Below are 14,094 nucleotides of genomic sequence, written 5' to 3'. Positions count from 1 at the left end.
GTACCTTTCCGGAAATGTTGCTGCTGCACCTGCCGCTGAAGACTGTGGTGAAGTTGGTTTGATATTGGATATTCGACAGATATTCACAATAAGGAAATAAGGTGTCTTTTTTTCCCCAATACCTCCCAAGCCTTGTGACCTAGTGAGTGTAGTACCAACCACACACACCTTTTTGTACACCAATTGAATGCACACTTTATTTTATATTCATTTCAAAAGGAGAGGGTTGAATTCAGATTAATTAGTTCTAAATGAGTTGGTTACTAACCCTAATCCTAAAGGCTGATTTATGGTCGGAAACCAGGTCGTCTGCGTGTGTGTCGCAGTTAACGCAGACGTGCCCCCGCCCCTTACGCAGACACTCTGGTGCACCTCCCCAAAATTGTAACTCACCGCAGACGTCGCCGCAGGAGGAGAGAAAGGAGGCCTCTGATTGGTCAACTCTACATCCGCTCTACACTATTCATATTTCCGGTTTGCTAACCGGCTAATGTTGACGCTAACCGTGCTAACCGTGACGATTCTTTCGCCTCTCTGCCAGCTCCAGTAGTAGCAATATTTCTTCTATTTCTAGATCGATCAGCTGCATCTCAATCAAAGTGCGCATTCGTCCAGTCGCCATTGTTGTTGAATGACCTCCGTAACCGGAAGAGAAACATGCCACCACCAGACCCACAATCCTAGCTTGTTCGTGATTGTCCCTCTTGCGTTGTGGCGTGGGATTAACATAGTGCAGACAGCGCTTCAAATGTAGGCATAAATCAAAGATAACTGCGTCGTGTCTGCGACAAGCTCACTGCGACACACTGCTGCGAGAGTATACACGGCCCTTAAGCCTGGTGTGTGATGATAGGCAGGGGTCATAGCATCAGGGGAAAGTTGGGGGCTGAGGCTCCTCAGTGGAGCTTAGACCCCAGAAACCTGGATCAGGACCATGCAGACCAGGACTCTACATCTGATGCAGTTCTGCAGTGGAAACAGGTGAGTCATGAAGCTGGAAAACATCAGGAGGAAACATCAGTTTATTTCTCTTTGCTGTGAGACGGAAACACAAACATTCAGACATATATTTACAGAGCAGCCGGCCTCTGAGGAGGTTCACACTTCAGAAGGAAAAGGAACAGAACAGCAGCTGCTTAAACACATCGTAAAGACTCAGTAAAATACTCAGAAATACATCCTGTACGGAGCATATATATGAGAGCTCCAACCTGTGCTGAACCAGTCCGACAGTAACATGTCACATGACCGGGTGTGGCTGCGCTGCTTCATCAGGACGGACCCAGAATTCACCAGAACATTTGCTCAAACTGTCATCAGCTGCTGCCAGAGGAGGGAACTGGACTCCAGACACTCAGTGTCCACTGCCCCCCTCCGACAGGGTGGACTCAGTGTCCAACGCCCCCCTCCGACAGGATGGACTCAGTGTCCACTGCCCCCCTCCGACAGGATGCGGCTGGGCTCAGTGTCCACTGCCCCCCCCTCCGACAGGATGCGGCTGGGCTCAGTGTCCACTGCCCCCCTCCGATAGGGTGGACTCAGTGTCCACTGCCCCCCTCCGACAGGGTGGGCTCAGTGTCCGCTGCCCCCCTCCGACAGGATGGGGTGGGCTCAGTGTCCACTGCCCCCCTCCGACAGGATGGGCTCAGTGTCCGCTGCCCCCCTCCGACAGGATGCGGCTGGGCTCGGTGAACTTGGCGGTGGCGATGTAGAACAGGGTGGGGCCCGGCACCAGGGCGAGCAGCGGCAGCGCCACCTCCAGCTTATCCAGCAGCGAGATGGAGATGATCCCGTAGGCGTGCAGCAGCCAGTGGCTGAGCAGCACCACCAGACGCTTCTTCCTGGAGAACAGGGTCTTAAAGGACTGTGGAGGGGAGACAGGTGGGGGGGGAGATCAGTGATTGGTTCAAACACACACCTGAAACTTTACATTTAAAATAGAAACAGTTCAGACCCTGTGTTCCTCTGATCAATCAACATATTGCTCAGTTTAACTCTTTAAACCTAAACTGGACGATAGAAACAACTGAACCTGGGGTGGAATCTGACCAATCAGACAAAGGCGATTCTCTGTGGGCGGGACTTTGGAACAACTGCTGTCAGTTCAGGGCTTTGTTCCAAACCGCATACTTCTCCTACTACTCCTACTAACTTTCTGAGTCAGTATGCGAGTTTGAGTAAGCGAGAAGTTCCCGGATGCATACTAGATTCTCTACATGTTGGGTATGCATCATGAGGTCACTACTCATACTCAAACTACCCAAGATGCAACGTAACGTGACGTCGCCGATCGTCATTTCCTGTCAAAACGGCAGTTTCAAGCTAGCTACAACGAGGGTAGGTTCACTTCCTGTTTTCAAAACAAAAGCACCAATTGTATGGTAATGGCTTTCCCTATGATAAAAGGCAACGGGTATTTTATTTTGTGAAAATAACAGGAAGTGCGTTGCTCACTGCGGCAAGCTTTAGTAGCGCCGAATTCGTGGGAACAAAATTGTAAACAGCCGGTATTTTGTCAGGTTTCGTCTCACCTGTATCTCAGAGGCAGACATGTAGACGGCGAGCGTGACCAGCGACAGGACCAGGATGATGTAGGGGAAGGCGTAGTCTGAAACACAGACCAACGTGGTTAATGAACCAGAAAATGCTGGTTACTGTGTTACCATGGAAACATCTGCGGAGAAACTCACAGAGCAGCCCGCCGCCGATGGCCTGCAGTACCGTGAGGATGGGAAAGAAGTAAAGAGCTGCGTAGATGCTCCTGAAGCGGTCCGACTTCCCAAGACCGCAGGCGATCTTCTTCACCAGCAGAGGGCGCAGCATCATCATCATCACCAGGCAGAAGGCGTAGTAGATCAGGACGATGGTGTAGCTGGGGAGGAGTCAGGAAGTAACATCAGACAGGAAGTGATGTCAGAAACAGGAAGTAACGTCAAAGAGAGGAAGTAATGTCAGAAACAGGAAGTGACGTCAAAGACAGGAAGTAACGTCAAAGACAGGAAGTAACGTCAAAGACAGGAAGTAACGTCAGACAGGAAGTGATGTCAGAAACAGGAAGTGGCGTCAGAGACAGGAAGTAGCGTCAGAGACAGGAAGTAGCGTCAGAAACAGGAAATAACGTCAGACAGGAAGTAATGTCAGAAACAGGAAGTAACGTCAGAGACAGGAAGTAACGTCAAAGACAGGAAGTAACATCAGACAGGAAGTGGCGTCAGAGACATGAAGTGATGTCAGAGACAGGAAGTGATGTCAGACACAGGAAGTGACGTCAAACAGGTAACGTCAGAGACAGGAAGTGATGTCTGAGACAGGAAGTGACGTCAAACAGGTAACGTCAGAGACAGGAAGTGATGTCTGAACCGGTCCAGGCTCTTGGTACTCACAGCGGGTAGACGGCCTCCTGGGTGCAGTGCAACGTGTTGATGTAGTCGGGGCTCGGGTTGTACAGCATGGTGTACCAGTCGGACAGCATCTGGACCCGGCAGGACCGGATGCTGAGCAGGCCCACTGGTTCTGTGAGGAGCAGGGTCACCACGGCCGAAACGCTGCACTCCAACATGGCCGTCACGTGCTGCAGCACGGCGCTGGAGCTGCCAACAGACACCAAGAGTCAGTCACCTGGCGTCCATCATCACCCGACCGCCTGACCCGAGTCCAACGAATCACAGACCAGGAGGAGAAACACCTGACCAGAGTCTGAACCAGAGTCTGGATCTGGACCTGAACCAGAGTCTGGACCTGAATCAGACAGAGTCTGGACCTGAACCAGAGTCTGGACCTGAACCAGAGTCTGGATCTGGCCCTGAACCAGAGTCTGGATCTGAACCAGCCAGAGTCTGGATCAGGACCAGAGTCTGGACCTGAACCAGAGTCTGGACCTGAACCAGCCAGAGTCTGGATCTGAACCAGCCAGAGTCTGGATCTGAACCAGCCAGAGTCTGGATCTGAACCAGCCAGAGTCTGGACTGCTGGTTCTTACTCGGTGAAGCTGCCTCTGAATACTTTAATGAATTAATAAAATGTTCCAACAACTTGTTCTTGTCATTTTTATCTGGTTTACGGATCAGCTGGATGAACAGAACCAGAACCAGAACCAGCTGGTGAGCAGCAGGGCTCCACCTCACCTCTTCTTCCCAGAGTACCACTCGATGAAGAACCAGTGCAGAACCAGAGGCAGCATGGCCATGAAGCCCAGGTAGAGCCAGTCGTAGAGCTCGGGCACCTCTGAGCAGCGTTCACACACCTTCTGGAGGTTGGCCCGTTCCCCCCGAGGACAAACCTGAGATCACCGAGGCAGCAACGAGCACGAGGAAGAGGAAAGATGATTAAAACATGAAAGTAGCAACGAGCACGAGGAAGAGGAAAGATGATTAAAACATGAAGAATAACCACAGATATACACAGACAGGAAAAACTAAACCTGTGACCTCATGTAAACCATGAAACCACCGTCAGGTACCATCAGATGGCCTCCGCCTGCTCCTCATTGGTCAGATCAGTGAGGTCAGAGGCCTCCTGCTCCTCATTGGTCAGATCAGTGAGGTCAGAGGCCTCCGCCTGCTGCTCATTGGTCAGATCAGTGAGGTCAGAGGCCTCCGCCTGCTGCTCATTGGTCAGATCAGTGAGGTCAGAGGCCTCCTGCTCCTCATTGGTCAGATCAGTGAGGTCAGAGGCCTACGCCAGCTGCTCATTGGTCAGATCAGTGAGGTCAGAGGCCTACGCCTGCTCCTCATTGGTCAGATCAGTGAGGTCAGAGGCCTCCAGCTGCTCCTCATTGGTCAGATCAGTGAGGTCAGAGGCCTACGCCTGCTGCTCATTGGTCAGATCAGTGAGGTCAGAGGCCTACGCCAGCTGCTCATTGGTCAGATCAGTGAGGTCAGAGGCCTACGCCAGCTGCTCATTGGTCAGATCAGTGAGGTCAGAGCCCTCCAGCTGCTCCTCATTGGTCAGATCAGTGAGGTCAGAGGCCTCCAGCTGCTCCTCATTGGTCAGATCAGTGAGGTCAGAGGCCTACGCCAGCTGCTCATTGGTCAGATCAGTGAGGTCAGAGGCCTACGCCAGCTGCTCATTGGTCAGATCAGTGAGGTCAGAGGCCTCCGCCTGCTGCTCATTGGTCAGATCTTTGGTACTCACCCCACACTCCCCCTCCACGGACCCGTTCACCAGGAGCCGACCACAGTACAGACCCGGACACGTGGAGCTCATGGCGACCACTGGAAGACAGAAGCACACTGTGAACAGACGGCCCGGGGTTCCTAACCAGTCCATGAACCAGTCCTGTTCAAACTAACCGGAGCATCCTCCATCTTTCCTGGTCTAAAAAGCTTTTTACAGAAATATTTCTCAGACCCAACACTGCTGATCTGGGTTTCCAGCATCATTCTCAAGGCTCGTTGACACAAGTAAACCAGAACGTTACTGCCCACATTCTCCCAGGCCTGCTCCAAGTTGGCCTGGTTCTTACAGCCACCAGAGGGCGGTACAGAGTTCAGAGTTCAGACATTACTGCCCACATTCTCCCTTCTCTTTCTTTCCTCTCTTTTTCTTCTTTCCTCTCTTTCTTTTTTCTTATTGCCTATATATTGATAAAAGCACTTGTATATTGAGAATTCACGTTTTGTATGCAACGTAGATTGTTGTTGTTGTAACATTGTGGTTTTCAATAAAGAAAAAAAATGCCTGCTCTAAGTTGGCATAGTTCTTACAGCCACCAGAGGGCAGCACAGAGTTCTGACGTCAGTTTGATAACAAACATGGCGGCGGTCAAGCAGATAATGCTCTTTAAAAGGAGACATTAAACACACAGCGCAGTATTAAACACAGTGAGACGTGTGGACAGAGTTTTAAACACAGTGAGACATGTGGACAGAGTATTAAACACAGTGAGACGTGTGGACAGAGTTTTAAACACAGTGAGACGTGTGGACAGAGTTTTAAACGCAGTGAGACGTGTGGACAGAGTATTAAACCCAGTGAGACGTGTGGACAGAGTTTTAAACAAAGTGAGACGTGTGGACAGAGTTTTAAACAAAGTGAGACGTGTGGACAGAGTATTAAACGCAGTGAGACGTGTGGACAGAGTATTAAACGCAGTGAGACGTGTGGACAGAGTTTTAAACGCAGTGAGATGTGTGGACAGAGTTTTAAACGCAGTGAGACGTGTGGACAGAGTATTAAACACAGTGAGACGTGTGGACAGAGTTTTAAACACAGTGAGACGTGTGGACAGAGTATTAAACACAGTGAGACGTGTGGACAGAGTATTAAACCCAGTGAGACGTGTGGACAGAGTTTTAAACAAAGTGAGACGTGTGGACAGAGTTTTAAACGCAGTGAGACGTGTGGACAGAGTATTAAACGCAGTGAGACGTGTGGACAGAGTATTAAACGCAGTGAGACGTGTGGACAGAGTTTTAAACGCAGTGAGACGTGTGGACAGAGTTTTAAACGCAGTGAGACGTGTGGACAGAGTTTTAAACGCAGTGAGACGTGTGGACAGAGTTTTAAACGCAGTGAGACGTGTGGACAGAGTATTAAACCCAGTGAGACGTGTGGACAGAGTTTTAAACGCAGTGAGACGTGTGGACAGAGTATTAAACGCAGTGAGACGTGTGGACAGAGTTTTAAACACAGTGAGACATGTGGACAGAGTTTTAAACGCAGTGAGACATGTGGACAGAGTTTTAAACGCAGTGAGACGTGTGGACAGAGTTTTAAACGCAGTGAGACGTGTGGACAGAGTATTAAACCCAGTGAGACGTGTGGACAGAGTTTTAAACAAAGTGAGACGTGTGGACAGAGTATTAAACGCAGTGAGACATGTGGACAGAGTATTAAACCCAGTGAGACGTGTGGACAGAGTTTTAAACAAAGTGAGACGTGTGGACAGAGTTTTAAACACAGTGAGACATGTGGACAGAGTTCCAACATTTCCGTTGTTGTCTTCTTCTTCGTCCCTTTCGTTGGTCGCACTGCTGAACCCCCCCTCCTCCCGGTGCGCCCCCCGCGGTTTCTGATGGAACTGCTCCATTTTATTAAATGGTTAAATTAACGCAGTGGACGGACAGAAGGTGCCGTGTGTGTGAATGTTAGAAACAGAAGAGCCATTAATCCTGCTCCAGCCGGAAGGAGCCGAGCCGAGCCGAGCCGAGATACATCAGCTACATCGGCTCCTTCCGGCTGATAAAACAAGAAGCCGTTACGGTTAAAGTGCGTCAGTTAATCAGCTGTGAACAGATGAAGAAGATCAGCTTTAACTCAGCTTTAACTCACCCATTATGAAAACCACAGATCAATAAAATGAGCTCCTTTTCTTCATTTCTCTCAGCTTCTGCTTCTTCTTCTTCGTCTTCTTCGTCTTGTATTTGTTCTTCTTCTTCTTGTATTTGTTCCTGGATGCAGCAGGTCCACAGCGCCACCTTTCTTATTGGAGGAGGAGGACATATATCCTTTATACATACTACATGCATAAATACTTTATACATACTACATGCATATATACTTTATACATACTACATACATATATACTTTATATGTTGAACAGTCATCAATTCTGTACCTTCAATTCAGGGACCGAAACTGTGGAAGCCCGTTTCTGCCACTTAATAAAAATAAAAATAGAAATACTATCTCATAATTATGAGATACTAATTCAACAGACTTAGTATCTCACGATAAACATGAACTTCTTCTCTTCTGTTATACATGAATCATCTGTATTTGTGTTCATATACTCAATGCTTATTTTTTCAGTCTGTAATTACTCATAATCTGATTTATCTATTTATTAATTTAATCTATTTTAGTGCTACAGTTTCTTAGCACGGCTGTGGCTCAGAGTGGGTCATCCAATAATCGGAAGGTTGGCAGTTCGATTCCCACTCTCGCCACTCAAAAACAAAGATTGGTGAAACTGAGAGCTGGAGGGGTAACAGTCCACCTCCTTCTCATGGCCGAGGTGCCCTTGAGCAAGGCAACAGTGCCCCATGATCCCCGGGCGCTGTGAATGGCCGCCCACCGCTCCAGTGTGTGGCATCTATGAGTGTGTGACCCTGTGCACGTGCACGTGTGTGTCAGCAGGTGCCTGGACGGGTTAAAAGCGGAGGACTTTCATGTGTCTGCATGACCATAATATAATGATCAATCTTAATCTTTTTTTGTTTAATATTTTTATTGGGAGGTAAGGCACATTGGAATAGAAATCAATGTCACATTTACATTGAGCATTATATCACCACTGACAGTTTGAGCAAACATTGATACAGTCAAAATAATGTGCATCTTGATGAGTTAAAAAAAAAAAAAAAAAAAAAGCATACAGTCTACCTCCTCTAGTGTTTTTTTTTGTTTTTTTTTTCACAACAATTCCAGAACAATACACAATTGTGGGGGGCTACTTAACTAACAGTTAAGGACATCTATATATAGCAATTGATAATAAGTGTAATATGTACGTGTGTGTGTAAGCTGCTCAGTATAAATAAAAAGGAGGACAAAAGACAGAAAAGGAAAAAGAGAGGAAAGAGAAGGAGAGAGTGAGTGGGGGTCCGTCAATCAGGGGGCAGAGATTGAAGAGAATGAAAAAAAGTTAAAAAAGGACGCCACTTGTTGTAGAATTTGTCAGAGTTACCTTTCACTGAATATCTGATCTTCTCCAGCTTTAGAAAAGACATAGTATCGTTGAGCCACTGAGAGCTGGAGGGAGTATATGTACATTAACATCAGCTCTTTTAAAAGAAATATAAGTTATTTAATAGCTGATTGTGCTGTTTAATTCTTTAATTTGGATTTTTTTTTAGTAACCTGGTTTACATTTACTCAGGTGAAAACATTAAAATATCAGAATATTAATACTGTAAACATAAGTGAACTGAGGTAAAACAGAGTTGTGTATAAACCCGTTTTATTGCCACAGCCACGGAGGCACAGCATCACCGGTTGCCATGGCAACGCGCATTCATTCAAAGGGCGTGGCTTCGGAAGCTGAGAGCAGACATCTTTACAGAATAAGCGCGTGCAGGCTGTGTTCACCTGGACTCGTGAGGCAGCTGAGATGATGTGATGATGGAGGTGAGGAGAGGCAGAGAGCCCGCTCCGTGTCCCCGGGTCCCCCGGCTCCTCAGGCCGCTGCTCCGGCGGCGCTGAGCGCCTCCGCGGGCCTGCGGAGCGGCCTGCCGGACAGATCCAGCTGTTTGCTGTGGCCGGCAGAGACAGAGCACCGCAGCATGTTTCACAGGAGAACCTGAACACGACGAGGGAAACAGGGGTTTGTTCTGTTTGTTTCTTCTGCGGAGGGAAGTGAGGAGTCCGTTCATCAGTGGATGGGCGGCCCGGATCTGTTCTGAGGAGAAAACACGCGTCTCACATTTAAACTTCACCGTCAGGTTAACAACAGACACCGAGCTGGAGATGGTGAATATCTTTCTGTTTATCACAGTATATAAAATGTCAGAATAAGTAGAAAAAAGTTCATGTAAAACAGCAGAATGTCAACAGGTGCATCAACCTGTGAAAACAGCAGCTGTGAGCACGTGCACAGATGCACAGCCACACGCATTTTTAATGCTGCAGATCAATAACACCATAAATCAGGGACCGTTTCATAGGGTTATAACCCTCTGAGGGGTAATAACTCTGACCCTCTGAGGGGTAATAACTCTGACCCTCTGAGGGGTTATAACCCTCTGAGGGGTAATAACTCTGACCCTCTGAGGGGTAATAACCCTGACCCTCTGAGGGGTAATAACTCTGACCCTCTGAGGGGTTATAACTCTGACCCTCTGAGGGGTAATAACTCTGACCCTCTGAGGGGTAATAACCCTGACCCTCTGAGGGGTAATAACTCTGACCCTCTGAGGGGTAATAACCCTGACCCTCTGAGGGGTAATAACTCTGACCCTCTGAGGGGTTATAACTCTGACCCTCTGAGGGGTAATAACTCTGACCCTCTGAGGGGTTATAACTCTGACCCTCTGAGGGGTAATAACTCTGACCCTCTGAGGGGTAATAACTCTGACCCTCTGAGGGGTAATAACCCTGACCCTCTGAGGGGTAATAACTCTGACCCTCTGAGGGGTTATAACTCTGACCCTCTGAGGGAGAATAACTCTGACCCTCTGAGGGGTAATAACTCTAACCCTCTGAGGGGTTATAACTCTGACCCTCTGAGGGAGAATAACTCTGACCCTCTGAGGGGTAATAACTCTAACCCTCTGAGGGGTAATAACTCTGACCCTCTGAGGGAGAATAACTCTGACCCTCTGTCGTCACCACAGAGAGAAACAGCTGGATGGGTTCAGGACATGTTAGGATCCAGGCCACCAACACACACCGACTCAGCTGTCAGTGGGACCCACAGGAGATGACCGCTGCCGTCCTGCCCGGCTTCATCCATGGATTCCCCTGTTAGCATGGCGCTGCGGGGCAGCAACTACACAGCTGACTCCGAGGGCTTCATCACCCAGCTCAGCACCTCCTCACCTCTGGTGCCACGGTAAGCTCTTTCACCACCTGGATGAATGCTAATCTGATTAGCAATGAGAACTTTCTCCAGATTATGTGATAAAACGTTCCACTTCTGTCTTCAGGGTTGTTTCCATGGTGACCAGCCTGGTGATTTCCACCATAAAGGCCACGGTGCAAACCACAGGAAGCGTGTTGGCACTCCGAGACCAGAGAGGCAGCGAGCAAAGCGAAACGCATCAGCCAACGATGGCGCCGGTCCTGGGCGCCGCCGGGACCCCCTCCGCTCTGCAGGGGGTCGCGGTGGCAGCTCAGGCCCTGGTGCTGCTCTCCATCTTCCTCCTCTCCAGTCTGGGGAACTCTGCCGTGGTCATCGTCATCATCAAACATCGACAGCTGCGGACGGTGACCAACGCGTTCATCATGTCGCTGTCGCTGTCAGACTTCCTCACCGCGGTTTTATGCCTTCCCTTTTCCTTCGCCATGCTCTTCAGTAAGGACGGAGTCTGGATGTTCGGGGACGCTTTCTGTGTGGCCAACGGCTTCTTCAACACCTGCTTCGGCATCATCTCCACCCTCACTATGACTCTGATCTCCTTCGACAGGTACTACGCCATCGTCAAGCAGCCGCAGGCTAAGATCGGACGTCAGAAGGCCACTCGGCTGCTGGTAGCTGTGTGGTTAACCGCGGTGATATTCTCCCTCCCGTGGTATCTGTTGGTCCAAACACCGACTCAGGTGCATAAGCGAGGTTTCTACCACTGCATGTATGTTTTCCACTCCGGTTCCTCCAGCATGGGCGCAGCTTACAGCATCTGTCTCATCGTGGTGTGTTACCTGCTGCCCTTCTCCCTGATGTGCTTCTGTCATTACAACATCTGTAAGACCGTGCGGCTCTCTGAGATACGAGTCCGGCCCGTCACCACGTACGCTTACTTACTCAGATTCTACAGTGAGATGCGAACGGCCACCACAGTGCTGATTATGATCGTGTTTGTCATCTTCTGCTGGGGACCATATTGTTTGATGGGGTTGGTCACAGCGATCGGAGACTACACTTTCAACCCTGCGATGGACACGGTGGCCATCTGGCTGGCCTGGGCCAACGGAGCCATTAACCCTCTGATCTACGCTCTGAGGAACCCAAACATATCGATGCTGCTGGGACGCAGCAGAGAGGAGGGCTATCGGACCAGAAACATCGCTGCTTACCTCTCCAGCCAGAGCCAGAACCGGGAGATCCAGCTGAGCCAGGCAGAGAGGATCAGGGACCGTTACGTGTGCCGGGCTGGGTTGAACAGCAGCCGATTGTCCAGTTCCAGTCCTGGAAAAACCGGAGGAGAGGTGGCGATGTGGGCCTGTAAGAACCCTGCGGTGTTCTTCTGTCGGGACGCCCAGATGGACACGGCAACGCTGGCCAACGCTGCCGGCACCGCCAAGACGAAGACCGCCGACACCAGCCTGTGAGCCGGAACATCTGGCCTGCTGATGCAGATGTTTCCTCTGATCACAGACTGTTAGATGCAGATGTTTCCTCTGATCTCAGACTGTTAGATGCAGATGTTTCCTCTGATCTCAGACTGTTAGATGCAGATGTTTCCTCTGATCTCAGACTGTTAGATGCAGATGTTTCCTCTGATCTCAGACTGTTAGATGCAGATGTTTCCTCTGATCTCAGACTGTTAGATGCAGATGTTTCCTCTGATCTCAGACTGTTAGATGCAGATGTTTCCTCTGATCACAGACTGTTAGATGCAGATGTTTCCTGTGATCACAGACTGTTAGATGCAGATGTTTCCTCTGATCTCAGACTGTTAGATGCAGATGTTTCCTCTGATCACAGACTGTTAGATGCAGATGTTTCCTCTGGTCACAGGCTGTTAGATGCAGATGTTTCCTCTGATCACAGGCTGTTAGATGCAGATGTTTCCTCTGATCACAGGCTGTTAGATGCAGATGTTTCCTCTGGTCACAGGCTGTTAGATGCAGATGTTTCCTCTGATCACAGGCTGTTAGATGCAGATGTTTCCTCTGATCACAGGCTGTTAGATGCAGATGTTTCCTCTGATCACAGACTGTTAGATGCAGATGTTTCCTCTGATCACAGGCTGTTAGATGCAGATGTTTCCTCTGATCACAGGCTGTTAGATGCAGATGTTTCCTCTGATCACAGACTGTTAGATGCAGATGTTTCCTCTGATCACAGACTGTTAGATGCAGATGTTTCCTCTGATCACAGACTGTTAGATGCAGATGTTTCCTCTGATCACAGGCTGTTAGATGCAGATGTTTCCTCTGATCACAGGCTGTTAGATGCAGATGTTTCCTCTGATCACAGACTGCTAACAGCACATCAGGATTCAGGAAGCAGGAGGATTATTGTTGACATACTGACTTAAAAGCAGAAATCTTCCCACTATTTGGGGAAAAAAAGTTCTGTTATAAAAATATCCCTTCAGTCCTTAAGCATTGGGAGTTTCTATACATTTCATGTGTAAATGCACCTTGTGGATGCAAAGCACTGAACGAGCCGCCAGCTCGTCCTTACTTCTCACACTGTCTCACTAGAGAAATGACTGAATTTGTTGCTTGTTTTAATGCTAATGTGACCTTTAGTTTTAAACCTGGTCTCAGTCCGGTAATTATTTTGTACAACTTACAAACAACAGAAGAAAACCCAAAGGAACCTGTCAGATCTGGGGTTTCTCTCTGTGGAAACAGACATGTGTACTCTGTTGTTTGTTCACACGTCCTTTTGTCACAAATTCAGAGATAATTAAATGAGTTGTTGCTATAAATATTGATGGTGGTGGGAGGGAATAAATATCAGAATGCTTCCAGCAGCCTACTCCGTCTGAAATGTTATCAACTGTCCCTAAATTCACTTTTTAAATTCAGAAGTAGTTACATTGGAATAAATGTTTAAGTTTGCATTGGAGCAGTTTAGACCTATTAGCATCTTAACTTTGGGATGTTTCAGGGTCACCTGAGTGGACGAGCCATCAAGAACACAGACTGATGCAGACGCTGTACACGAGGGGTAAAGGTGGGATAAGAGTTCATGGACAGGAGCTCAAGTGGAGGGTGTATGTTACAGATGGGCCCAGTTTAGGTGTATGTTACAGATGGGCCCAGTTTAGGTGTATGTTACAGATGGGCCCAGTTTAGGTGAGTGTTACAGATGGGCCCAGTTTAGGTGAATGTTACAGATGGGCCCAGTTTAGGTGTGTGTTACAGATGGGCCCAGTTTAGGTGAGTGTTACAGATGGGCCCAGTTTAGGTGAGTGTTACAGATGGGCCCAGTTTAGGTGAGTGTTACAGATGGGCCCAGTTTAGGTGACTGTTACAGATGGGCCCAGTTTAGGTGAGTGTTACAGATGGGCCCAGTTTAGGTGTGTGTTACAGATGGGCCCAGTTTAGGTGAGTGTTACAGATGGGCCCAGTTTAGGTGTATGTTACAGATGGGCCCAGTTTAGGTGTATGTTACAGATGGGCCCAGTTTAGGTGAATGTTACAGATGGGCCCAGTTTATGTGAATGTTACAGATGGGCCCAGTTTAGGTGAATGTTACAGATGGGCCCAGTTTATGTGAATGTTACAGATGGGCCCAGTTTAGGTGTATGTTACAGATGG

The 14,094-nt window shown here is 48.6% G+C and overlaps 2 protein-coding genes across 2 annotated transcripts; one reads left to right on the top strand and one right to left on the bottom strand.

Annotated features, from left to right (window-relative positions):
• Positions 1–1,006: 1,006 nt before the first annotated feature.
• jkamp (jnk1/mapk8 associated membrane protein) lies at positions 1,007–7,386 on the bottom strand. Its single transcript, XM_075447682.1, has 7 exons — positions 7,273–7,386; positions 5,134–5,213; positions 4,125–4,279; positions 3,384–3,590; positions 2,691–2,872; positions 2,532–2,608; positions 1,007–1,864 (listed from the first exon to the last, which is right to left on the bottom strand). Exons 1-7 carry the CDS (start codon positions 7,274–7,276, stop codon positions 1,646–1,648), a joined length of 924 nt encoding a protein of 307 aa, XP_075303797.1. The 5' UTR covers positions 7,277–7,386; the 3' UTR covers positions 1,007–1,645.
• A 1,786-nt stretch (positions 7,387–9,172) lies between these two features.
• gpr135 (G protein-coupled receptor 135) lies at positions 9,173–12,088 on the top strand. Its single transcript, XM_075447894.1, has 3 exons — positions 9,173–9,411; positions 10,275–10,492; positions 10,587–12,088. The coding sequence occupies exons 2-3, from the start codon at positions 10,392–10,394 to the stop codon at positions 11,926–11,928; spliced, it is 1,443 nt and encodes a 480-aa protein (XP_075304009.1). The 5' UTR covers positions 9,173–9,411; positions 10,275–10,391; the 3' UTR covers positions 11,929–12,088.
• Positions 12,089–14,094: the final 2,006 nt, after the last annotated feature.

This window comes from Odontesthes bonariensis, chromosome 17, assembly GCF_027942865.1.
Source record: "Odontesthes bonariensis isolate fOdoBon6 chromosome 17, fOdoBon6.hap1, whole genome shotgun sequence".
Classification (NCBI taxonomy): Eukaryota; Metazoa; Chordata; class Actinopteri; order Atheriniformes; family Atherinopsidae; genus Odontesthes; species Odontesthes bonariensis.
This window is presented reverse-complemented; position numbering and strand designations above follow the sequence as displayed.